The sequence below is a fragment of the Corvus kubaryi genome, unplaced genomic scaffold (genome assembly GCF_017639235.1).
Source record: "Corvus kubaryi isolate FWS band 111438036 unplaced genomic scaffold, C.kubaryi_AGA036_p1.0 37385, whole genome shotgun sequence".
Taxonomy (NCBI): domain Eukaryota; kingdom Metazoa; phylum Chordata; class Aves; order Passeriformes; family Corvidae; genus Corvus; species Corvus kubaryi.
In genome coordinates this window covers 2567751-2595095 of record NW_024581127.1, presented here as the reverse complement: position 1 = coordinate 2595095, position 27345 = coordinate 2567751, and the positions used below count along the sequence as shown (strand labels likewise).

At 36.1% G+C, this 27345-nt stretch overlaps 1 protein-coding gene and 1 long non-coding RNA gene across 4 annotated transcripts in view; one reads left to right on the top strand and one right to left on the bottom strand.

The window, feature by feature from the left end:
• Nucleotides 1-532: 532 nt before the first annotated feature.
• PREX2 (phosphatidylinositol-3,4,5-trisphosphate dependent Rac exchange factor 2) overlaps nt 533-27345 on the bottom strand; it is a 173764-nt gene continuing 146951 nt past the window's right edge. For both annotated transcript variants that reach the window (XM_042036246.1, XM_042036247.1), the window contains exons 39-41: nt 15546-15648; nt 8766-8833; nt 533-5946 (exon numbers count right to left, since the gene is read on the bottom strand). In XM_042036246.1, the coding sequence (XP_041892180.1) occupies nt 5901-5946; nt 8766-8833; nt 15546-15648 (217 nt within the window). In that variant the 3' untranslated portion in view covers nt 533-5900. The remainder of the gene's footprint in view (nt 5947-8765; nt 8834-15545; nt 15649-27345) is intronic.
• LOC121668424 lies at nt 5943-27273 on the top strand. 2 transcript variants are annotated; one of them, XR_006017368.1, is made up of 3 exons: nt 5943-6055; nt 15418-15666; nt 17271-27273. It is a non-coding gene; the product is annotated as an uncharacterized LOC121668424 (long non-coding RNA). The 2 variants fall into 2 exon arrangements; XR_006017369.1 differs by lacking the exon at nt 15418-15666.

The window sequence follows — 27345 nt, the reverse complement described above, 5'->3', positions numbered from 1 at the left end:
CTACAAAAGAAACAGTGCAATTCCTCAACCCCCTGGCATCCCAAAAGATCCCTCTAAAGGATCAGTCATTTATAGGTGGTTTTTTAGTACAAGGAGTACAACACTCCACACTATGCTTGTCGGCTTACCCTTGTGCACAGCAGTAAGCAAAAAGTCTTCAGACAAAGAAGTGCAGAAATGGTGGATATTTCAGAGCTTCATGGAATAGTGATGGCACCATGGGGCCAGAAAGTTATTTTCATGCGTGTGTCTCTTCCAGCCTTCACAAAGTACAGCTGCTGAAAGCCAGAGGCTACTGCTTATGCAGGGCTCAGTTTTCCAGTGGTGGTAAAGATATATTTCAATTACCAGCAATGAGTCTAGGTTGGGCCTGGGTTTGCAGAAGAGATTCTTACTGTAAACATTTATTTCTAGAAGTTTAATTTCTGTTCTCCTGCAGTGGAATTCCTAGGCAGGCACACTGAAAGGGCTAAAGATCCCCAACCCCCTCCCTCCCAACTTATTTCTTGCTTACAAATAAAGAGGTTTGCAGTGGCCATATTATGAATGGTTTTATTGCTGTGTGACATTTTGTAATACATTGTTATGATTCCAGTCTTTACTATGTAACTAAAAAAATAAACCAGAGATCTAAAAGTACACAGTATTAGTTTTACCCATAATCAATATAGTAATTGATTCAAAGTATGCTACAGAGGCACTTTACAAAATAAAGGAAAAAGTAATTTAAATCCATGTTCCAAGGATCTTTAATTCCAAAGGTTACTTCCAATAAACTCAACTACCTACAGAACTGCTAGTTTGATCGTTTTCAAACAAAAGCTGACTGAGAAATTCTGTATATGGCTGTACTTACACATAATATTTCAAAGCAGTAATGGTCTCTTGTGCTTAATGAGATGTTACAAAATATATTCTTAATTTGAAAAATGTGTGCAATACTCAATGCAGAAATTAGGTTCATTTTTAAAGTGTAACACAAGTATAACCAAATACATACACTATGTACAGGGTGTAAAGAAGTTAATAAGGCTGCTTAGTCTTTTAAATCTGGCATATGGTACTGCAGATAGGACACACATACACACACAGATGATGTCATGGATATTCCCACAAAAGTCCAAATCTAAGTACTTGCAGAAATGTCCCAACTACTTTGAACACACTATTGGACTTTCAAACTGAAGTTATTTCTAAAGTAGGTTTCTAGTATGGAGATACTCTTTTTAGAGAAGAACATTAAGAAAAACTCAATTAGCCTCTAGACAATCTGAAATTTCTCACCGGTGTTAACATCTGCATGACTGTGCATGCTGTATATTCATTTATACATACATAACAATAAAACATAAACCCACATCTTCTAGCAGGAAAAGGGAAACGTTCATAATAATAAATTTTCTTTAGGAAAACTTGGTTGACATATACAGTATATAAAAATCCCTACACAATTGTCAGCATACAAAAATATGAGTTCAGTATATTTTTATACTTCAAAACCTAATGATGAAAAATCCAGATATCCTGAGTCAGGTATGTACTGCACATCTAATTTACCACTACCAGAGTACTATTGGAGTACAGTTAGAAAAGCACTACCTGCATTTATCAACAAGTACAGAGATAAAATACATAAGTCAATGCATTAGCTCTTTTCATAATGTTAAACAAAAATGGTGCAAAATATGCATAAAATGCTGGCAGACATATCCATGAAGGAGCTGTAAAGTAAAGAGTACGGAACAGTATGTAGATATATACTGCATTTACTGATTTTCTCATTTAAATGAAAATAAATGAAAGACACTTTCCTTTTTTGAGCATCATGCTTAACCATGATGTGTATACTCACATTCAGGCAATTGTCTTAAATACATACATACATACATATATATATATATATACACACACATACACTACATCTGACAATGAATTAATAAAACATGTTTGCTAGTGAATTTCTCTGGCTAAAACCAGATCTATAAAAGTGGTTCATTTTTTTCCATTAAAGGATTCTAACAAATGAAATTAAGTATGACTACCATAAATCATTGTTGACTGAAGTTTAATTTTTTTGGCTCTAAACCAGTAGAAGAGCAGTTCTGACCACTACTGACTGCATTAAAATAAACAGATGCAAACCAATCCAAAAGCCTGATGATTTGCTAAAACCCAGTGAAATCTACCCAAAAAGCTACTAAAGATTCCAACTCTCTCAGTGGACATGAAATTGGTTGGTTTCTTCATCTGACAGCAGGAATATTTACTTTAAAATGGATCTCTAAACACAAAGTTTGACATTGAAAAACTGAACTATATACATTTTTATATTAATTTACATTTACAATCTACAAGGAATATAGGTATTAAAAAATAGCTAATTTGGGGAACTAGACTGAATTAATGGCCATTTAATAGACTAAGGACTGTTTAACATCCTATTATTCATAGATAATGGTTACAAAGATAGGCCAAATATCCTCAGCTCTACTTAAATCTATGTTTTCTCCAAGCATGAATGCTATGGCAACTCATGGCAACTCAGCTGTTCCTTGGCCTGTAACCCTCCCTTCCCAGTTGTTAAATCCCCTATATATCACCCACAGACTAGCATTGAATCATGGTAGTATTTGGTAATGTATGCCTCTAGATCCTTGAATTTATTCCCAGAAGAATTATACTTGTCTTGGGTGAAAAAGTAAAAATTACATACAAAATGCTTTCCCTAAACCAGTACAACACACTGTTGTTAAAAAAAAGGCTACATAACCTGTTTCTGTCAAAGCAAAGATTTAAGAAGCTATAGGTGATACAATTCTTATAAATCATCACTCTTGGTCATCTCTTCTTCTCACCTGTGAGTTTAAAAATTTATAAGAGGATAAACATACTGTGATGAGAATGGATTTTTTTTTACGCTGCAAGTGCACCTTGTATAAGGAATAAATACATGCTATATATATACTGAACAAGATAAACAGCTTTAATAATGAACCTATGTAAATTTATATTTTAAGAATGGACTTATTAAAGGTCCATCTAGTGTTATTAGAAGTCAATGTGTTAGAATGTGCAGTGTGCTCTGAAAGCAGAGGGACAAGAAAAGCAGTGTGAAAATGACACAGTGTTCCAGGCTTTGAAGAACATTTTGAGAAATCAAGTCCCCCCCTTTTAAAAGAGAGTGAGTGGGACATTTTTGCCCAATTTCCTCTGAAAATAGGTTGGACTCGATGATCTATAAGTTGGAGTCAACAATCTCAGAGATCTTTTCCAACCTAATTGATTCTGTGATTCTGTGTGTTACTGTGGAATCCTATTTTTATGCTCTATCTGTAAACCCAGAAAACCAGATCTTAAGTTTCTCAGCTCCTTTGACACCAGGCTGAATAGACACTTTGCAGTATGGGACACCAATAAGCTCATATTGCTGAATAGGTTTTTGAAAACTGTCTCAAAGAGGGGGCAAAAAGGAATACAGAACCAGAAGTTAGATACCAAAAGAAGAGGTAAAGATTTCTGATGCACATTCATAAAACAATAGCTAAAGAATTTTGTCCAGTGACTGGCATATAACTATTGTCTCTTACAATGTCTATTATCCCATGCTTTCAACAACAAAATGAAACAGGAAATTATCTTACTATACAGGGAGACTATTTTGGAGTATTTGCACTCCTACCATTTTCCATGCTATATAAAAAAAGCAATGACTAGTTACAATAATGCATGTGCATGCAACAGACATTTTCCTCTATGTTATTTTATTGTATACAGGCTCAGCAGCTCCATGCAGCCAACAGCTGACTTCCCTCATAGTAAATCAAACCTCATGTGGAGAAACCTCACAGGAAGATGTGAGCTCAGAGCCGGGCTGACACCGGCACGCCCTTGGCTTGAGGTGCTTATGGCTTCTCTGTACTTCGGGTGTCTGAACAAGCAGAAACTGAAAATACTGGTGCTTTTGCCTGGAGCAGGAATTACTGTAGCCAATTCTGCTGCTCCGAATGAAACACGTCTGAAAGTATGAGATCCTGACTAGAACAGCAATTATAGAAAACATAACTCTTTCTTACGTATAAGCATTAGGTCATGCTAGACAAAAGTCTTTAAAAGTAAAATTTTCTTTTCTGATTTGGATTTTGGTTTTGGGTATTAAGTTTTTTTAATCAAAAATAGCATAGTTCAATAGCTTCCAGTAACTACAAAAGAGAGTAAACTTAAAAGCACAAAGGTTAAGTTGTTACTGGATTCATTACCACATGTCTTGTCATAGTTTAAGGCAAACATTCTTTTTTTATGGTAGGACCAGTAATTGATATGACAACATAAATATACACGTATTGAAATGTACGTATATGCACAGACATATGTATCTGTGGATATATAAAAATATTTATTTTCTTAGCAAAGTTAAAGTCTGTGTAAAAACATTTAGAATACTGAAAAAGGTAGGAGCTCTAATTCCTCCTTTGGAGAAAAGTAACAAGTTCCCTAAATATCCTCTATAAAAAAAACCCCCACTCTCTTCAAGAGTATAGATCCTTTCGAATTCTCACTTATTTCACTGTAGATTGATAGACTCATAAATACTGAGATCATTGCAAAAATTATGTTGTGAGGTTTGATTGCTACAGCATAACTACAGGCCGCTGTTGTACAAAAAAATAAATTTTATTCAAACAGTATGTGTCTTGCCCTAATGGAATACATCGCTACTGCTACAAGTAGTACTATTTCAGAATACAGTTTTTGTTTTAATGGGTTCATATATAAATCCTCATTTGGGGGCATTTTCTCTGAAAATTCTTTGGCCAAAAGAACAGCCAAATGCAGATAAATTCTCCCTGGGCTCTCTAAATAGTTAGTACAATTTCAACATAAATCTATAACAATTACCATTTCAAAGAACTGAGATGCTATACAAAACAATTCTGACAAAATGTGGAAAATGGTAGCATAAAACATCAAAACCCCAAACTATGCTTTAACTCAAACCAGTCATTTCCAGTTTAACAATACTGACTCATCTCTGCCTTATGTAGATTTGTTAGTGTAGTGCTATAGATGAATATACACCGCTCTGGAAAACTCTGAAATGCGGAGATGGAATAATGTAAAACATCCACTGGAGTCTGAAATTCAGCAGACCAGTGGATGAAGATCAGACTCATCCTTCTCCTTCGTTATAATGGCAGCTGCAAAAGGGCAAAACTTCACCTTCTATGCCACACCATTAGGTACTCCTAATGCCAGGTAGGTCCTCCTTCCAAAGCAGTGTGACAAGCACTGCTTCAGACATGTCTGAGTTTACCGATTATAAACACACTGTTCAAAGCACCTGCCTGCAGCCATTAAACACAATTCTGAGATGAGTTTTCCATCTTTAAACCTCACTTACATTATATCCTTGAAACAGTAATGTCAAAATTCTGAGAAATTATGATGGTGACAGGAAAAAAAGCTTTATCAAATGCAAAGGGCCCCATATGAAGTGCATGTTAATTATCAAGCCAAGTTTATCTAGGCTTCCACAAGAACACATTCTGCATAGTGTACAAGTGAAGACATTGCCTCTGAACAAGACATTTGTTTTCAAGCTGCTGGCTATACCTATCATGTGGCTGAACAAGACACAACAAATTAATCTGATTCCAGTGTAAAATTCCCAAGGAAGTGTAAGGCTGGAGTGCACAGATTTCAGAAATGCTTTTGGGAAGACATTTTTCAATGCCAGTAGGTAATATTTAGGATATTTCTTTCTTTGTCCTGAGCAAAAGATTTTTTTTTTTTCTTATTTATCAAAGCTGCAGGGACATATTGCTATAGTGCAGTAGGATTTTCGTCATACAGTCCCAGTATCCTAAAGGCCATTACTGGATTGTTTTCTGAAGCAGTTCTCCTCATTCTTCTCCAACAGGTGGTGGTGGCTGGCACAGCTTGTACAATCTGACAATGACAAACAAAGCAATTATTCTGAGAGCTTGGTTATTACTATGATGAGTAAATTTAAGGAACACAAACTAAATCTACATCTTTCTGCACTGCAAAACAAAAGGTACTGAATTCAGTTTAATACTATCAAAGTAAAATTAATAAAATCTTCTTTGTGAACATTATTGTTTACATTGAAAGTGGAATCATTAAAACACATAGATAGATATAAGCAGTCTTACAAACACATTTCAATATAGAAAATATTTCATTTTTCTGCACTGAAGATCCCTTCATTAATCCAATTATCAGTTGTTGCCCTGGATTTCTCAGTTGGAAAAGCTGCTTGGTGAACGTCATTGCCTCCAATTCTGTTTTGTCTTGGCCAAGTCAAACCTCACTCTAAAAACAGCTCCCTGAAAAACAGATGCTGTTTGAAGCACCTAAGACAGGTGTCAGATAAGTGACAATAGCATGCAGATTTTAAACTCTCTCCCCTCTGTTTCTTCATGGATGAAGTCAACAGCAGTAAGATTCGGTTCAAATGACTACCTCAGTACAGACTGAAATAGCCACTGCTTTTATTAAGGCTTTTGGACTTCGATTAACCCCTTTTGCAGGGACTTGGTCATTAACAGGTGTTTGAAACTTTAGCCTAGTGATAGAAATACTGAAAATAAAAGGCAATCATTCTGACCTCACACCCCTTGTTCTGTATTCCTGTCCAGCATACGGTATTTCCTCTGAAACCACAGAAATTAGAACTAGCAAGACATGATCTCATTTGGAGATTACACATACTTCTCTGGGAAAATGTATCACTGAAGGAATAGCAAAGAGAAATCTCCACCATAATGTGTTCTGAAGATCACTGGGCTCTTCAACACAGTCATATGGCAGATTCAGAAACACAGTCTTTTAAGATCACATTGTGCAGACACCAAAACATCTCTTAGGAGCCATATATAAGGCAATAGAAGGTCTGATCTTTATACAGACAAGGAGGCAGAGAAGAATAAACGGGTTAAATTATTTGATTCTGCTGGCATAATAAAGCAGTAATATTCGAAGCTGAAAGACAGATAAAATTACATCTCATTAAATCTCATCCAAACAATTGCAGTGGGGTTAATACTTGATGATGTTTTAGCAATGTCTAATTTCTGTGGAGCAAAGTGCAGAAAACCTCAGCCCCAAGTACCAAGGTCTGTGTATTCTTCAGGTTAAAGCAGTAATCAGTAAGATTGTCTTCAGAGCAAGTGGTATAAAGGAATTCTGAAGCAAACTAATAATAAGGCTGCACAAACCCCTAAGGATCTAAAGTTGATGAAGATGCTATAGAGCAGAAATAGCCTGTTCTGGGTCAATATATATGGAGCAACTATTTGAGTTGGTACAAACAGATCAGCTAAGAAAACACAGAGATAGTGGCAGCTGCAGAGAACAAGAGAACCCTGTCAAGTGATGTTAAATGAAACCAAATATAAAATTGTTTTCAAAGTAGAGAACTGAGAACCCATAGTATTGTTTAGCTATACATCAAAAGTATCCTGCTGATTACTATTCTGACTTGGGCATCTAATGCCTCGACCACTGAGGTCTGGGATATTCTGGGATATTGCTATTGATGCTGACTGGCAAGCATACTGGGTACATCTGCCTATTCTATGTTCTCATAATTCTTCTTCAGCTTTTCAGTGCTACATTGTAGGAGTTTCATCTGGAAAGAGGCAGTCTTTTTTCCACATATGCAAAGCCAAAAAATCTCATTGCTAAGTTTCTATTTTTGAGAACTTAGATTTTTCCTTTATCACAAAAGCTCTGAATCTAGATAAATGCGCTGTCATGTTGGAATGGGAAAAGTTTGGGTTGCAAGAATTCTTTGGCTGTCTCCAGAATTATGTCATGAAGGAGTTCATTTAAGGCACAAATCATACTGTTCAAAATATGAAAATTCTTCTCCCAGTAATGCTTTAATTGCTTTTAATGTAACAAAATGCTACTTTATTGCCATGGGCTCCCACAAGGCAAGACAGCTGATCAGGGATCTTTGGTCCCGGACTGCCTAAGCTAATCACATTCACATGGTCATCTCTATCAGGTTTTACTAATTCTATGTTTCCTTACTGAAATTTAAACACCACAGTGGATATGTTACGTGTTTCACTTATGTGTCTAGCTCATTCAATGTGTTCTCATTTGTCAACAAAAACATTACGTTTAAATTGGTAAAACCCAGTTTAAATTAGTTCTGGATTACTAAAACCATTTTAAGATCATATTAAGAACATGGTTGTTTGGTTATTTTTATTTATAAGTATTGTGCTTTTAAAGAAACATTTCAGGTACCTGAAATCCATCACAACATTAAAAAGCTGGATAAATATAGAACAAGTCATTTTTCATTGTAATGCATGTTTCAGAAAGAGACAAAGAAAGACTACATCATCCCCAAACACAACTAGAACATGATTTTGCTGAGATACTGCGGTACGATATTTCATTAAAATGGGGTTATGGATCTAGTTAAACCCACTAAATAGTACAAGTGATTAAGTACTTACCCCAGTGTTTTCATAATTAACATGAACTAGGTTTCATTTTTCAAAAATGGGCATGTTTTGAAGTGCTACATAGCCTGGACTTCTGCAACTAATCACTTGAAGTAAAACTGTATGGCTACGAATGCAACTGATTTTATGTACATTAAGAGCCAAATCTTACCAACTAGAGCATAATATAGTCAGTGGTTACTGTTAGCTTTTGAGCAGCTGGGACTGAATTTGGCACAAAGTAGAAAAAATCATGGTCTAGGACACAAAGAATCAAGTTACCGTGGCACAGACTGTGGTGTTCGATCCCTCACTCCTAAATTCTTGGCGGTGTTTTGTACTCTCGCACCCTGTGGAAGAAATACAACAATTTTGCTTCATTTATCCCACAACAAATTAGGAAATTTTCTGAGCTTTGTAGATGAACATAACTATTGATTATAATTAATTAACACATATGTTTAATCTCCCAAAACAACTACTGTCTTCTAAGGTGAGGAACAAGTTAAAGAAATAAAGGAACAAAAATCTTGCCACTTTGTCACTAAATAAATGCATACGTATACATCTTGCTAATATAAAAGAGATTCATTAAAATATTAACATTTAAGGTTTAAAACAATCCAAACACATCTCATTTCAATTTGTTTGATTTTTGTCACCATTCCGCGTAGAAGTCATGGATAAAGCTGGTTTCTGAAATGTCACCTATTTCCTATGAACTTTTGAACAAACAAATATTACAGGTAATTTCCCATGAAAATACTAATAAAACTACAAAAATGGCCTAAATTGAGGAAATAAATAAGGATTAGACAAATGGAGGTCCTGAACTTCCTTTATAATCACAGAATCACAAAAAACCCCAAAACAAATAGGCAAGAACCTCCTGAGATTGTTTAGTCTAACATCCCTGCTTAAAGCAGGGTCAAAAGAAAAGTTGGTCTCTCTCTACTTCAGTTGATCCTTTCAAAAACAATAATGAAAGTACTTTTGTCTCACTGACTCATCCAGTAAGTAGGAAGTGGATAAAACATGCACAATGTTCATATACCATGAACTGTTGTGAAAAACACCCTCTTCTGCAAACATACCAGCTTACACATACCAAAGAACTTAGTAAAGTTTTTGAAATATGAGGTCTGGCTTTTAAAGTGCAGTTTTATTGATGTAAAGTAGTCATAATAAAGAAATATCCATTAGACTTACTAGGTTTTCTATCGTTTTAAAGGAGATGGAAACTACTTGTTCTGTCAATAATAAATAAACTGACTCTTGTTTCTCCTTCTGTGCTACCTAAATTCAGGACAAAATAACAGAATTCTGTATAACCTCAGAATTCTTACAGTGTAATTTAGGTTGATGTGAAGCATTAAAGATAATTTACATTTCTAACAGAGCTGCAGTGCCAGATGCACATGATGTAAAGGAGGTATAATAATTGTTTCAAGACTGAGGAAGACTAGATCTTTCATTTGACTGAAATCAGGTGCACAGGTAATTGAGAAGGTATTAATTCACTGTCATGGGCTCAAACAAAATATGAAAAAGGCTGGCTGTTTACACTCAGATAGGCTCTCAGATTGTATGTAAATCAACATGCGCCACAAAAAAATACTGTGTCTTTACATTTCTTTAAGGAAAAAAAAAAAATGGTGATAAAGATAGAAAAAATAACTAGAGTACCTATAAAACTTAAGGCAGAATATAAAGTTATTTTACTAGAGCTGCGTCTATCTCAGGAAGATTGTCTCCAAAAATTGCAAAGGCACATAACTACCAACCATGACAAACATACATCTTTCTCCAGAAACTCCTCCAGAATTCAGTCATTAGTCATTGAATACTTCCTCTCTTCTTCAACAAGTATGTATTTAATCAACTTTAGTGATTCTCTTTTCTTTCCCATCTCATCTTGTACCCAGTAATAAATTCACATCACTAACCTTCTTGTCAAAGATCCACATCTTTGGTACAATCTTGGCTTGTTACATCAAGAATCAGAGAATGGTTTGGGTTCCTAAAATCTCAGAGATCATCTAGTTTCAACCTCCCACCATAGGCAAGGACACCTTGCACTAGACCAGGCTGCTCAAAGCCCCATTAATCCTGTCCCCAAATATTTCCAGGGATGGGGCATCTACAGTTTCTCTGGGCAACCTGTTCCAGTGCCTTACCACCCTCACAGTAAAGGCTTTTTTCTAAACCTAATGTCTAAAATTTATTCTAAAATGAAGAATCAGTCTAAGCCCACTCTCATTTTAAAGCCATTACCCCTTGCCTATGTAAAAAGTCCCTCTACAGCTTTCCGCTCTTTTAATTTTGTTTTAATCTGACAATTTCATTTGATGCCTCTAGTCCTTCACTGGTGAGAACAATGGTCAGTCCCTACCTGTGACACATGTTCTTTAAAAGTCTGTTTCCCCCTTCATGAAGCTTAACAGTCCTACATTATTTTGTCTTTCTGTCTGTTCTGTCTATAAAGCTTTCCCAACCATTGCTAAGTTTTTTTCTGACCTTCTCTGAATCTTTTCCATTATGCTATATCCTTATGGAAGGGATAAGAACATCAGATAATTCAAAATTCAGGGTCATGACAGCATGATTTCTACTTTGGCATCTATCCCTGCCTAAACCATTATAACTTCTGCTTTACTGATAACTACTGCAAATTGAGCTGATGTTTTCTCCTCGTATCCTGAGGTCTTGAACATGAAATGGAATGGCAAGCTCACAGTCAATTATTTTGAATGTGAATTTAGGGTTTGTTTTTTCCCCAGTGTCCTTCACTTAAGAGTAATTTACATTGATTTTCATCTAGTATGTTATTGCTCAATCACAAACTCCTGCAAGATTATTTGTAATTCTTCAGAGTTACTTCTCATCTTTAATAAAATAATTGAAAAGAGTTCAGTGGAGAATAGGGAGAATGATTAGTTGAGGAAACACAACAGAAAAATGACAGATGAGATGAACTGATTTCTTCCATGTACACAAGTGATGGCTTATCGGGGAAATGATAATCAAGTTTGGGACAGACTTTTTAGCAGGAGCTGTAGCAATAGGACAAGGGGTAATGGTTTTAAACTAAATGAAGGTAGATTCAGAATAGATATAAGGAAGAAATATTTTATGATGAGGGTGGTAACACAGGAACAGGTTGGCCATAGTATGCCAGATGCCCCATTTCTGGAAACAATTGAAATGCTAAAAGTCTACTGCTAAATAGGGAAGAAAATCCGGTCACTAAGTCTATGGTATATTGGACAGAAAATGGGAATTGTAGTGGAAAAAAATAGAAGAAAAAAGCCACTTAAATGAGGCACAAAGTAAAGCATCCCAATGAAAAGGTTTAGAAAATTATGGAACAGACCACATGGGAAGCACTGCGCAGGAGTCCCCACTACTGGAGGTTTAAGAACAGATACAGCAAATGTCTGCCAGGAATGACATAGGGATAGCTGTTGGTTACACTCAGACACGTTGAGTCCAGACCTTCAGCACCTCCAGTGGCCTTTTCTTGGTGCCATTTTCTAAAATTTTATCATAATAAAGAAATCTCACCATGACAGACTTCTGAGACTGGCACACGATTAACAGCAGTGAGAGCCAGAATATACATATACTTGCAAAAACTATCTAAATTAATCACAGGCTGATCCTGGACGTCAGTGCTGTGACTACCTCTGAGAACAAAACAAGCCTATTTTTACTTGCATCACTCGCTAGACAAACTAATTTTAGTATCTTGCTCACATAATAAATCAAATGCATTGATTTAAAAAGGAGTCTAGCTTTATATAATCATGTAATTTATTGTTTAGTTGGGGCACAAATTAAACCTTACTTGAAACAACCACATTCTTATTTCTTTTAAGGAAAAGCCTCCAAGAATTACTAGCAACTTGCTTGTCACCATTGAGCATCATTATACCATTTCTCTTTCAATATACTGCTGATTTATACTTCTTCAACTCTATTCTTAATTATCACTGTTTGTCTCATGGGTTTGTCTCATAAGGGAGAGCTGTGCTACATGACTCTAGACTGCTACCCTCTGCATACCAGTACTGCCAGAACAATGGTGAAAGATGATGGCAGGTTTAAACACCATCAATCTGCACTCTTCTATATGAATTAGTATTCTCATTGCCACGTTTAAAAATTATAGGTTTGATTTCAAGCTACACATTAATTTAAGGATAGCAAGACCCAGTCACATAAAAAACACAGATTCTCTTTATGACCTGTTCAAAAAGCTCTAAATCAGTACAGTACTTATAAGAATTATTCAAAATATTGTGCTGTTATTTTACTTTTAAAAAGGCATGAAAACATGATTACTCACTTAAAAGACAACATAAATTCTCTTCTGGCCTTTTCTATTTATCAGCCTTTTAGTCATATTTTTTCCTCAGACCTCTTTGCCCTCCTGCAGCTCCTTTCCTAGGCCTCTGTCCTCTCCACTCCTTGCTGCATCCCTAAGTCACACTGTCAGGATGCTTTACACAGTATTTTATCTGTGCAGATGCTTACAGGAGTATATACACAAGATAAGAAGTTACCAAAAGATAGTTGGGATGTTTTGACTAATTTTTTATTTTATAAATAAATCAAAACCACTTAACTAAAGCCATCCCACAGACCCAAGGTCATACCCATCCTCACAAGTTGGTCTCTCTTCTTCAGTTCTCACAGACCAGGTGCTTGTTCTCTTATTATAACTGACAGGACAATTACTTTGAACATTGTTCCAACAATACAGTTGGAGCTATTATTAGTCTTGTTCAACATGATCCTGACCTCATTCAATTAAGAAAACAAAAATTATTCCTGATGTCATCCATTCAATCAGGTGCGCCAGTTATTCAGTACTGATGCACCAAGTTAGAAAACATATCAGCTTTGAATAGAGATAATTTCCTCTTGTGGAAAGCTGATACTGATAGGAGTTAATGCTGCTGAGGAACAGATGGAATAGATGTCCTTTGACTTGCACCTCCCTGTGGCTAATATCTTTATTCCACAAAAGGTTTAGTGTGTAAATGGGATAACAAATTTGTTTGTTTGTTTGATGTGAAAAAGGCACATGTATTGCCCTTAACTAAATGATCTGCATTAAGCCCCGAGAAGACTTTTTATTCTTTTTTCTTCCAAGTTTTATGGCCTGCATTATGATTCTGACAGTTAAATCCTACAGATAATTTAAACATTAAATCCGAACAGGTTTCTAGAAAATGCCATAGTGTATTGTCGAAATTACTCCAAAGCATTTAGAATTTAATGGAGGGTTATATTTCTACTACACAACTCCAAGACTAATTTAAAATTACAACAAAAGATTATTACTCCATTAAATGCCATAGTGGTTTCCTGCAAGAGAAAGAATGTGTGAAAAAAGTCTAGATAGACTAGCACACTTTTCTGCGGTGTCTGTGTGTGGTATTGAGATTTTGGCATCTTTAACAGCTATTGATGACCTGCTGTTTTACTTCAAAGAATGTGGCCTAACCGAAAGGCCTTTTTTTACATCTGTATTTGAGCGAGTACAGCTACAACTGCTGAAAACCATGTGAGGTTCTTTCATTTTGTCTTTCATTTTCATTAAATAAACTGCAGAAGATCCAAAAATGAATCAGCATTTTTTTAAAATGGCCTGGACCTGTATTTTGAAAATGTACACTTTGACAGAACGCATCCTACAAGTAGATTTATGCAAACCCCTACAACCATGTTTTTTGATTGCAAAATATGCAGATCTGTCTTTTGTCTAGAACTTCAGGAGCAGACATACCAACCTATACATGCAAGTTTATCCATATAAAGCAGTAGCTTTCAAGTCAACTTAAAGCTGTAATTCCTGAGCAGATGTACATGACCTGATTCAAGAACCTCAAGGGTGTTTATTCATCACAGAAACTTAATTTATGCACCAAAAGAAGTGAAAGCCCAATATAAAAAGGAATGAAACTAAATACTCTGACGTACCCATGCTCAGCAGCAACACTTACATACAACTGATGCGAATCTGTGGTTTGAGACTATCCACAAAACTGCTTTAACAGACTAAAGGTCACACCTAGCATATGCATATTTTTCTCTATAGCAAGTTAGAAATAAAGCACAGCTGCTTAATCATTCTGATAACTGTGATTGTTGCACAAAATATGTAGCAAAATTAATGAAAATAATAAATTAGATGTCATCTAAAACGCAGAAAATATGAACCTTGTCTTATCTGTGATTAATTGTTACAATACTTAATTATGGGTTTTTTTCACTTCAAGATTGAGTGTATCCTGTATCTTGCTTATGATTTTGTTGTGGGGTTGAAAGCTACCACAGGCTGGGATATATGTTCCATACGCACGCAGAATGATTAAGTCCCCCCTCAACCTCTCTTTCATCAACTGAACAGGCTGAGCTCTTTAATCTTCAGTTTGTAAGCTTTGTCTAACAACCACTGGACCATTCATGTTCCTCCTCTGAATTCCTTCCAAGATACATCCTTTTGAAAGTATTTTCTGATAACAAGATATTCTAGAAAATGTTGTGCCAATACAGTAACGTGTATCCCCCATTTTCAGTTGATATTACTTTTTAATCTAGTATTTTTGGCATACCTTAGCACCAAGAGTTCATGTTGAGGTGGTAATCTATCAACAAAACAGCCTCTAAATCCTAATATCTAAATCTAGCCTCAAAATTCTAATATCCTATTATGACCAAAGAGTGAAAAACACTATTTTGTCATAAGGACATTGTCCTCAGGAATCTTGCCTGGAAAATTAAAAACAATAGTATTTCTTTCTCTCCTTCCCTTCCACACATCCCCTTAATTCAGCATGAGTCACTTTCTATTGACAACAGTTAATAATCTGAAGTTGTTTTTGTGGATCATATGTATTAAAATAAAGATTGTCTTACTCAACAGGCTATTCTGATGTAAGGTGAAACCAAGGCAGGATGGAGGCTAAAAAACGCTTGGTCAAGTCATTCCTGTTTGATGACTGCACGTCTTGTTTGGAAGCGTGCAGCTCGTCCCCGCAGTGAGCACCTCACCTGTTTGCGCATGACGTCCGTCGCTTGCATGATGTAGCGAGGGGGCAGCCCATGGCTCCGGGCCAGCGTGATCGCCTGCTCCAGGGTGACACTCAGAGTGCAGCTGCAATGGGGGACAGAGGTCAGCTATCTGCTAGAGGAGATCTCCTTAAAATAACTGTTTTTAAATCAATTATCCTTAAAAAAAAGTTATAAATAAAATAAAAAGATTACATAGTAAACCTGCCCTGTATGCCTCCCTCACCCGTGCAGGCATTAGCCTGAACAGTATAACGTTTTTAAGATTTTGAGTGTAACAAGTGTTCCTGCTGACTTACAATCAAATGCATTTGTCTTGTTTTGTTGTTAAGAAAAAAGCCCCGAACAACCAAGCCCAACCTACCAAAAAAACCCAAAACCAACACACAAACCCCACACTAAAAACTATGGCTTGGCAAGTGCACAACTTGGAGAGTAACAACCCAAGAAAAAAATTTTTTGTAATTGAATAAATCCCTTTTTAGGTGGTTTCTGCATGTTACATCTCACCCTCCCCTCTTAAAGCTGACCAAGGCTTTGGTACCAGGATCCCAATCTCTTACAATTAATTTAGCTTGGTTTTTCCCTTGGCACATCAGTGCAGTGCAAAATTAAGAGACATTTACCCTTTTCAAAAAAGAAAATAGATGAAAACTGCATTCCTTCAAATGAACTGTCCTGTGCCACTTTGCCAATCTTTTTCAAATAAACACTTGAGGACAAAAACTGATTGTGATAGCTCATCTAATAGAAAGGCTGTCACTGTTGTGTCAGAGCAACCAGAAAAGTTTCAGAGCTGAAGATCGTGTTGTAGGACAGACAACCTGCCAGCACACCAGGCAAGAAGTAGTAGGGAAAGTCATTTTGGACATGCCATTTGATTTTCCTTGTCATGGTGAGGACAAGAACAAATGCTTGGCTTCTCATGAAACCAAGACCAAAGCCATAGAAAACTCATGGATAAAAATAAAAAACCTGAGTAAAACAGGTACTTTTTAGAAAGAACATGTTTGAGGGCTGCTATCACCCAAGAGGTGAGAGTGGCTCTATTCTGCACCAGAAACCTGCTTGATGATTTTCTCTTCACAATCAAAGTACTGCAATCATCAAATCTCTTCAACCAGAAAGACAGGTTGTACAGAAAAGGCTTCAACCTCAGCAGAACCTGACAAAAGCTATAATTTTCAAGTTCAAATAATAAAACTAAGACACAGTATTAATATATAATTTTGAGCATGCTTTTGGCAAAATCCTGACCAAAGTATTCTGCATAGTTTATAATATGCACGCGGAACAGACAATATGTTTCAATCAAACACTCATCTTGCTGAGCAGAAGATCTGTAGGAGGAAAAATGTGTCTACTTATTTTCGTACTGAAAAAATCCAAAACCCCGACACATTTTAAATACTGCTTAAGTTAATTTCTGGACAGCAAAAAGTTTCACAGAAGTGAGTGTAGAAGATACTAAATTTGATCTGTAGCTTTATTAATGGCCTTTCATTAAAAATTTACAAGCTAAGTGATTTTCCTTGGTAATGAGATAGTTTTCATTCAGTTTCTTGTATACACTGACCTCAGAATTAACTTGAGGCAAGAGTGTATTGATCTTTTCTATTATGTGTTTGATTAAGGTGTAAGATAGCTAAATATTAGATTAGAAATTCTAAACATGAGTCTAAATGTGTTTTTTTCTTGTCTTTCCAGAGTGAAATACTGTACAAAGTACATGCTCATAATATTTGCCAGCACCAAAATTTAAACATGCAACCTTCAAGAGCAGACTGCAAAGGAGTCTTTGTTCTACTGACAATGGAGACAAGCAAAAGTATCTGAAATGTCTTTGACAGGTATAATCTAAACCAAACAAAAACAGCAAAAAGTTTCTCAGTAGGTGTCATATGGGCTCAACGCACAGCTCTCAAGCAAGCAATTCCTGAGCCAAGTTTCCCATAAATCCCATCTTCTGGAACCCTTAAGAGTGACCAAAAAATTAGATTCTGCACACATGAATCAAAACTAACAAAAGAACCTTCTAAATGAAGGTCATCTTGAAGAATTAAGTGCAATTTTGTGATTGAAAAAGACTGCCAGGCTGCTCCCTATCCAAAACCTGATGAAATGCTTGGCGATCATGGATATTATGAGGCCTCTCCATTTGGACAATACCAACCATGATTCAGAAATAAGGCTGCCAAGTGTGTAGATAAAGACAACCAGAGTGGGAAAAGCAGAGACAGAGCAAAACAGCATAATAAAGATTACTTCAAGAGGCTGCTTTGGAGGTAGGCAACAACTACAGTACAATTCTGAAACACATACAGTAAAATTAAAGATCTCACTTCATGGCAAGTAAGAATAGTGATTCTATGGGTAAGATTTTTAACATATCCTATGAAATTAGTAGCAAAGACACTTATGATGACAGCAGTGATGAGGTTAATTATTATAAAACCTCTTCAATAGAACATTTTATGTTTGAGGTGTAGTCCTAGAGTAATGCTTGTTAGATACATCTGTTTTCTCTTTTAAAAAACCTTATTCATTAACAGATGTTAAAAATTGTTAAAATAGCATCAGAGACATGATTGCATTTGCATATACTGTTTCACTGAGGTGCAATTTAGTATCACCAGCATTCGTGTTCCTCCTATTTATATTTATTTATATATATATATTTTTTTTTTAATATAAATGTATATAGTTTGTATTTTACTCTGCCATTCATCAGACCTTTCATGTGGCATAAAAGGTCTGATGAATGGCAGAGTTAAATATAAATTATAGATTATGGCTTTTGTCCTGTGATTATGAAATAAGGTTACTATTTTCTAAATTAAAAAAACCCAACAACAACACTCAAAAAGTGTCAGTTTAGCTGAACACCAGACCAGTGAGATAGAATCTTCTAATAAAGCTGATCATATTAACCTTCCATGAGACTATACTGAAGTGACTCACACTTATCTACATACTGGGGCTTTCTCCCAGCTCTTCAAATAGTTTTTTAATTAGTACATATCCCTTTTCACATATCAAACTGCCCTGGACACCAGCTGTGAAAGAAAAAAATGCACACACAAAACATCACATGGTAACATGGAAAAGTCATAACTGGAAGTACCTCAGCAATAGGGCTGCCAAGCATGGAGAGATCAAGCAAATGCAAATTTAAACCAATGTAACTTCTAAAATTTTATTAAACAATATGAAATCTGGTTATTCTCCATCTTGTAAGATTCTTCTGGTGGCCTGAGCAAAGTTCAATATCAAGGACTGTTAGCAAATGTGTGCAGTGTGTAATAATCCAGTTTTCTCTCGCATTTTGAGATCTGATAAACAGATGGTATTAAAGTTTACAAAGCAATTTGGAAGCAGTTCTGACCTCTGAAAGTATCTGGTCATTTGGATGCAATCAGCCCAGACAAGCCAAACAAGGAAATTATTTGGGGAAAAACCCTCATAACATTCTGTTATGGGAAGCATAAAGCCCAAGTCCATAGATTATAAAGTGTAAACAAATCAAAATCTGTTCTGACTCCCTCTCTTTTCCTCTCACCCCTTTTTTTTATGCAAGAAAAACAAAAGACCCAAATTCATCATCTCAGAATTTATGTCAGTTAGAATGATAAATTCCCTGCCTTGACAGATTACAACAGCAAGGCAGAGACATTTGGATTTCCCAGGACAACTGGGCTGAGAATTCCTCATTTCATCCATTTGGTTTCCAAGAAACAGAAGGGGCTGCAGCTGCTCCCAGCTCCTGCCTGCTATCCCCAGTCTCCCATCAGTCATGACAGTATTGATGTGAAGATTAAACACAAACTTTCAAACAACTTCTGGATCAAACCATTCTGAATATGACTGAAAAAGTAATAATTTTCTATCACCAATAGTCCATTTGTTTCTGACTGGATGTGATTTTCACTTAAGGGCTGCAAATCAGCTGGACAGATGCACATCTGTACTGAAAAATGGAGTTGTAAAATATGAATACAGACTGAAATTTTCTGGGAAACTGATTATTTCACAACAGCTTGTCTAATGTCACTTGAAAGGAAAAACAATTTGAGTTTATGTTCACTACCAACAGACGTGCCACGCAGCAAAGTGTGTATCAATGTTACCAGAGTAAAAAGAATCTAAACCATACAATTCATTCTCAGGTCTCAATTAGGCTTTCAGCCATTCTACATCCAAAAATGCACCAAAGCATCCCTTAGAAAAATGCCCTGAGTAGAAAAGATGAGGTGAAACAAATTGGTTTAGTAGTTACTACAATCAGAGATGTCAAAATGAATTATGTTCCAACTACGTGAATAGGAAAAAATACTAAAAGGGTGTATGTATGCTTAGTCTAATCAAAATCTAAGGCTTATATTCAACATGTAATTTAATGCCATTATTATTATCTTAATTACTTTTCTTCCTGTACATCATAAGCTAATCATATCTATGATGGTATGGTTTGACCACCTTTTAGACCAATTACACGGTAAGAATTCTTTTTATTTTCTGCTGTCATTTAAATTAATGTGTATAGACCAAATATTATTTAAGTCAAGGCATGCAGCAATTAAAAACTTAGTGTTAAAGTAAATCACTTTGGGGTAAACATTTTTCGGGACATTTGTCTATAATTAATAGCGATGGTTGGGTAATATGCACTGATTCTGATGGGCAACCCAAGGAAGAAAATAGACACAATAAAACTAAAAAGGAGGACAAATGTTTTTCTGGACTATAAGAAATAGGCATACGAAGTATAGGCAGGCCTACTTCAAGATTCTCCCATAAGTTCTAAGCTGTTCTCCTTGTGAGAATGTCTTCATGCAAGTAAAGCTGAAGCTTGCATTCTCTGTGCCCATACCCTGAAACTTTGCTGAACAGAATTTCTTTTCAGTAGAGGTAAATTTGGCCAGCCATTAAGTATTAGAGAGAAAATGAGCATGAAGTTCATACATTACTAAACTACAATCCTGTATTTCACAATTACAGTGAACTCTGCTGGAGTTCAGGACTAGGTTAGTCCTAGGTTACCTAACTAGTTAGGTTTAGTCCTTTTATGCATCTTTGTGAAGCTGAGATGTTGCCAGTGTGGAAAGGCCACCACTTTAAAATCAGTGTTGGACGGAACCCATCCACTGAAGACTAGTCCAACATACAGAAAGCCATCATTATTATGCCCATCAAGTGTATTTATTCCACACTGAATCAAAAACAACACTTCAAAAGTAACTGTGGAACATACATCATCACCGAACAGAATGGGCATGTGCAGTCCATGTTAAAGGGATTTTCTGCCTTTTATCCATTAAGCATCAGCATGCAGGGGTTTCGTTCACAAAAGGCACCATTGTGATTACATAGTTGTGCGAACCTCAGAATAAAGGTATCCCAACTCACTTTATCAGGCATACATCCACCATCCTGTGACAGGATAATCAAACCCAGCTCTACCACCTTTCTTAAGACACAAACTACCAACAGATTTCTGACTTGCTGAAGTAGATGGCATAAATTTATCAAGACAGACAATCAGTCTTGGGAGGTAAGTATCTATTAGTCATATATCAGACTTAACCTTGGTTAATGAATTCCTTTGTAGGTTACAAACATATTTTTATCAGGAGTATTTGGTTCAATATTAGTAATTTTTAATAATGAAGTATGAAACATGAAGGAGGTAATGTTGATTTTTTTCCTGTAGATTGAACGATTATTGTCATCCAATCTATTTCCAGAAATAAATGTAACTATTCTAACTCTTTAAAACAGAGAGATTTTCAAAGAAAAATTAAGAAGTAAAAAACGGCACTTCTTTTCACTACACATCATCTGTCAGTGTTAAAAAACAGCAGGGAGCATCTTTTCACAATCATTTTTCCTGTAAGATCTTACCACCTCTAATCAGCTGGAAATGTTGCAAGGAAGCATTTTCACTACTAAATACTCTTTGCTTGATGAACGAACAGCATTTCCAAAAATTAGAAGTATTCCATGCCTTTTATTTACTCATTTTCAGTTATACTTGCAAAAATGAACAAAATCTAAAGGCATCTGAAACCCCAGCTTTGGCCATTGTCTCTCATTCTGTGCAGCAAGTCTTTCCATTAAAGGTTTCTTCCTCTGTAAACAGGCAAGTAAATCTGGTAGGAAATTGCAATTTACTTCCTGTCTTGTAATAATTCAAGCTATTCACTTACCTCTCTTCATGCCAAAATTAAAGAAGACCTGGTTAAATTTTTTAATTTCCGATTGTTCAAGAGGTCCTGTTTTACTTTTATTGTAACATGGAAGACTTTGCAGAAAAACACCAGTTTCAAAGACCTGGACTGCCAATTAGGCAATAGTGCAGGAACTGAAGCGTAGAAGGATGGTTCTACAGAGCACAGTAATAGTGTTGTGTGGCAGCCCTGCTACTAAACATCCATAATGTTAAAAGAAGACCAAGTCAAGAAAAAGCACACCTTGAAATCCATACTAGTAATGACTTCTATCCATCTTATCTTACTGCATTTTATGCACTTCTCTTCATTTTCAGATTGCATTTTAAACAAGACAGTGTCTCAGAATTTAAAACATGCATGAGAACAGTAAGACTATAATCCATCCAGTATATGTATTAGATATTATAAAGATGACAAAGCAAAAATGTACCAGCTTGCCCATGAAAGGCAAATATAGATCAAAATTAAAACAATTACTACTGTAGAAACAGTATAGTACTATTTGTGCTAAGACACTATTTGTTTTAAGACAAATTCTCACATATTTAAAAATTATTTAACTGTTTTTAGGTAGTAACCAGTGCAGAATGTAATACTCTATTATCCTAAATAATTTTACACAAAGAAGTTTGTTTATGGCTCAGTGGGTATGGTATCATAAAAATACACTAATTGTAGGCAGACATAACAGAACTACATAACATAGACATAACATTTAAAAAATAGAAGAGCATCTTGACTAAATGGGAAGGTAGCAGGACTAAAAGCCGAGCTGAGGCCAGATGGCTGGAGAAGGGTATGGATTAGTTTTTCAGTCTGTGCTAACCTGTCTCCTGAAAGTAGTCCCATCGATCTCCGAAAGCTTTCTTACTGTGGAGTTGATAGCCTAAATACAGCTGCAAAACTCCAAGGATTTTCCTTGTAGCATGCACTCACTGAGCTCAGAACTAAATTCTTACAGGAAAACTTCTGAATCTAAAAGGAAGGATTCTTATCATAGAATGTCAAAAATACAAATCCAGAACACCTATTTTTCACCTTGTTTCATTTGATTCACAGAAAGGCAGCTGGCCATGATGGACAGCTTATGGTGCTACTCTGCTTTGCAATGTGGAAGATGAAGCAGGTTTAGCTGGATTGCAGGACCACTGCCAGCTACAGGAGACAGCATAATCAACCCTTGGCAAAACCTGCCTCATCGTTCAGCCAAGTGTCTGCCAGCCAGAACCCCACTGCTTGAAGGATGGTAACACTAAGGAGAGTATTTCTGGAGGGGAAATTAAAATTCAGAAAAGAAAATAAGACAGTGATTTTTCTGGGGTTGATCAAGATTATAGAAGATTTTTCTCTTGCTCCTCCAGGAAATGCAAAATTTAAATAAACTTGGGATTTGTTTCATTTGGATGCTTTAAATGATTCCTTTGAGCCTGTAAGACCTATGGTCCCTGAACAGATTTCTGCAGCTACTGCACCTAATTTCGTTTTGGCAAACAGAGGCTAGGACCTGTCTGTGCAGTGCAGTCTTGCTCTTCTCCCTCAAGCAGGAACTAGAATCATGATTCAATAAAATTTAAAAGTGCCTTTCATCACCTGCATTTGTACCGATTGATTTCAACTTCAAACAGAATGAACAAAAGTAAAGAAAGCAGAGCGTTGTTTACAGGGTGACAGCTGGCTGGCAGGCAGAAATATAATTATGAATGTTAAAAAAGGTAAAATAAAAATGCAAACTATTGATTTCTTGAACTAATTTGGATCTCTGCTCCTCTTGTTGATCAACAAGGCATGTTCGCTTATGATAATCCAAGAGGGGTTTGTAGCACTCACACATCACTTAGGACAGTGAAGGTTAAAGAGACTTATTTTACCCTGTCCTTGGTTTTCTGGTGCTCAAAATGTATTTGAAAAGAACTGCTGTCTGAAATAGATATAGGATTGCAGGCTGTAATGTAAATTGGTAAACATATTGTCGTAATAAAAATCAAAGCAAAGCAATCACCAGCAACTCAAAATCCCCAGCATTATCTTGGATACAGGGATGAAAGTATGAACTCTGTCAAGCTGTTTTAGCCTAGTGCAGCGTAAAAAGCAATTTAACATGGATCACAGAGAAGTCAGAAACCAAGACACTGCTGATCCAGAGATCAGCAATCACTGTCAAAGCAGACAAAGCTGCTGTTTCCTAGTTCTTGGCCTCTTCTGCATTGGACTGTCACCCAGGGCCTCCCTCACAAGCTATCTGGGACTTGCTTCTGGTGAGTTGGAGCGGTGGCAGAACCTCCCCCTGCCCCCTGTCAACCCATGACACCAAAAGTGAGAGAACACAGAAAGGGCTCTCCAGTCAGTTCAGTAAGAGATGGATAAATTGAGTGAGGGAAGGTATATATATACATATATGTGTATATGTATGTGTATATATATTTATGTATATATCTATATTTTAAAATCTATTAAATATATTTAAACTTTTGACAGATTAATGCCTTGCTCAGCTCCCACTCCCCATTAACAAAAGACATTTATGAATAGAGCACCCTGTACTCTTCCACAGACTCTCAGACATTTGCTCCCTTAAAGACCAATCATAGAAACTGGGCTAAAATGAAGGCTTTTAAAAAGAAAGTATGGGGGACTCTTGCTCCAAGTTGAGCTTCATTTTTAAGCTGTAAAGACTGACAAATGAGTAGATTTTCAAAATTTAATATGCAAGAACAATTCACATCTTTATCTAGTAGCATCTGTAGATAATACCAGTTTTCAACTCATTTATTATCCATGGCCTAGTTTTAAAAACCAGTCATGAGCCACTGATTTTGGCCTACAAAATGTGAAGTTCTGCAACTGATTGCAATCACGGACTTCACAGTGTTTTGCTTCTAAGAACACAGAAAGCCAGATACACTGCTGAATACAACCAGAGATAAATATCCCCTCTAACTGAAAATTAGTAGCTTGAACTCTAAAGAACTACCTTACAAGCTAAGAAGCACTATTTTGCAAAATGATCTGCCCTGATTAAATACTACTCCAACAAACAGAAAAATTTAGCCTTCAAGATTGCAGGCATAAAGCAAAATCTTCTGGGTCTATGGGACTTGATCATATCCAGCATCTTATTCTTTCCTCTTCTGTCCTCCTCACAGGATTTCATGTTGCTGCAAGACTGTTTCACTCTTGAGAGCAACAAGGGGAGTAGGTTCACAAAAACACTGCAGAATTTACCACTAGAAATCCTGGGCACAAAAATCATTGAGCAAACCTACTAGCTGGAAACAAAGCAAGCTTTCTGTCTGGGCAAAGGCAATTTCAGAATGCCACAAAGCAAAGCTCACGTAGTACTGGACTGTAGAGATTTGGCCTAGGGAGACCAGAAAGAGAAAACAGTACATGAAGTGACTTTATATGACTCCAAATGCTAAGGAAAAGCTTCTTCATCCATCCAGTTTGCATGTGCAACAGTAATTTCAGGAAACTGTTATTATAAAACTTTCTCAGCTTTTACCACTTAAAGGGACTTATTTTCCCTTAGAAGAGCAAATTATTCCCTTCTAGTCTCTAAATACATGAGTTTTCTTCTGAACTTCCAGGTACAAACCCCTGAGTACCTATAAAATTTTTAACTAGTCCATTCCTTTTCCTGGAGGGCCTATCTTGGAATATCTCTGATAATGCCAAGAGTTGATGTTTTTTTCTCTGAACAGATGGTAGTCACAAAGGCAGTATTAATGCACAAATGAAGTAGCAGTATCTTGTACCAAAACTCAAATGGACTCACTGTAAAGTAGAACTACTCATGCTTTAGAGAAAAGCATCTTGCACCTTTACTTTATGTAAATAGATGATGATGAATCCTTTAACATCCAGAAGGAAACCCACACATAACACTTTTAAATCCCATTCTCATGCTCATAATATAGTCTTTAAAACCAATATATTGGTTTTCTAATTTTTTGTGTGTTTAAAATACACTTAAATAGACATTTAAGAGTTTATACCTTTGAATTAGCCCCAGTTTTGAGCAGAAATTTGATGACTAATTTATTTTTATCTTAGAAAAACTTATGCTCAGATTTAAGCAAACCATATCTTACTCAGTCACCAAATTATTCTGAATAATTTGTGACCCACACACCGGAGGGTAGTAATTTATTTGGGCTGTTAAAGTTATTCTGACTATAGTCTTAAACAATCAGAATTTCTGGCACAAATGTACTGACAAATTCATGAAATGGTGATGAAACCCAGAGGCAGTCTTTTTCAGCTTAAAAAAAACCTGTCAGAATTATGTCCGAAGTCTCTTCTGATCACGTAAGACATGAAACTGAAAGCAAGACAAAGAGAAAAGCTGTCTAGATTCATGGTCTTCTGAAACAACAGTGTCATGACAGCCCATGCTATACAGTATTTCCATCTTCATCTGATATATTGACTAGTGTTACATAACAAAGCTTTTTCCTACTTTTCCCTAAAGTTAAGTACAGTACACAGTATGTTATACACACTTCTATCATTGACAGAGAGTAATACAAATAGTCTGTTGCCAACTCTCAAATGGCATACACTGTCTCTACACAACTGAATTGTTTTGGCTGTATATGAAGCTTTTCCTTTTTTCATGCCTGATAATCTGTGTTGCAGCTTGTACTGCAATGGCCTTTTTTCTTCTCCTCTCCTCAAAGCTCCTTTGAAGAAAGCATATTACTTAAAAGGAGGAGAAAGTAATGTTCATTCTAACACAAGGTATTGGTAACAAAGTCTGCCAAAGTAAGGACTTGCACAGATCAGAAACTAAGCAGCATTTTTAACATACTGCTACCCCTGATCTACAGCTTGGAATTCTTATGAAAAGAGCATATTTTTAGCTCAGACTATTTGTTATGTTAGTTCTTTTGTTTGTCAGGGTTTTTCCCCCTCTCCAATTGTAGTCTTTGCTTTTTTGATACAATGTACCAAAAAATTGTAATCTGCCCAGTTGGAGCATAAATGTATTGCTGCCTGTGACAAATATATTAAGTGCTAGAAAGCTCTGTGATGGCGCTATTGTCATAAATATGTTTGTCTATTAAAATCTCTTAGGGTTGATGATCAAGTTCAGTTCACTATAGGTCAGTCTATATTTTGGTATTGTATTAAACACATCAACTGCTCTACAGGCTGAACCTCTCATTATGATAAAGTATACCTGCAAAAATGCATATGTCCTATGTTTCATCTTTTTTCCTTGAAACAAGCTCTACTATTACTCCCCGTACCATACAAAGCAAATACAAATTTCAGCATTTCTTGCCTGTGTTAAGAGTTCAATATAGTACGTATTATTCATCTAGGTAACATTCCTCTTTCTACTTTAGCAATTAAGATTTCTGCCTTTTACTGACTGACCTGAATGAGGAACAATCTCACTACAACTGCACAAACCAAAAAAATTGTACTGCTCATTTCTGTCAGTCGCTGCAAATACAATTCTAGAATTTCACAAATCTTCTAAGTGTGTTTGCTATTTTGTGTAAGATATTAGATATTTAGTATAAGCTCCATCTCTAAAAGAGCGG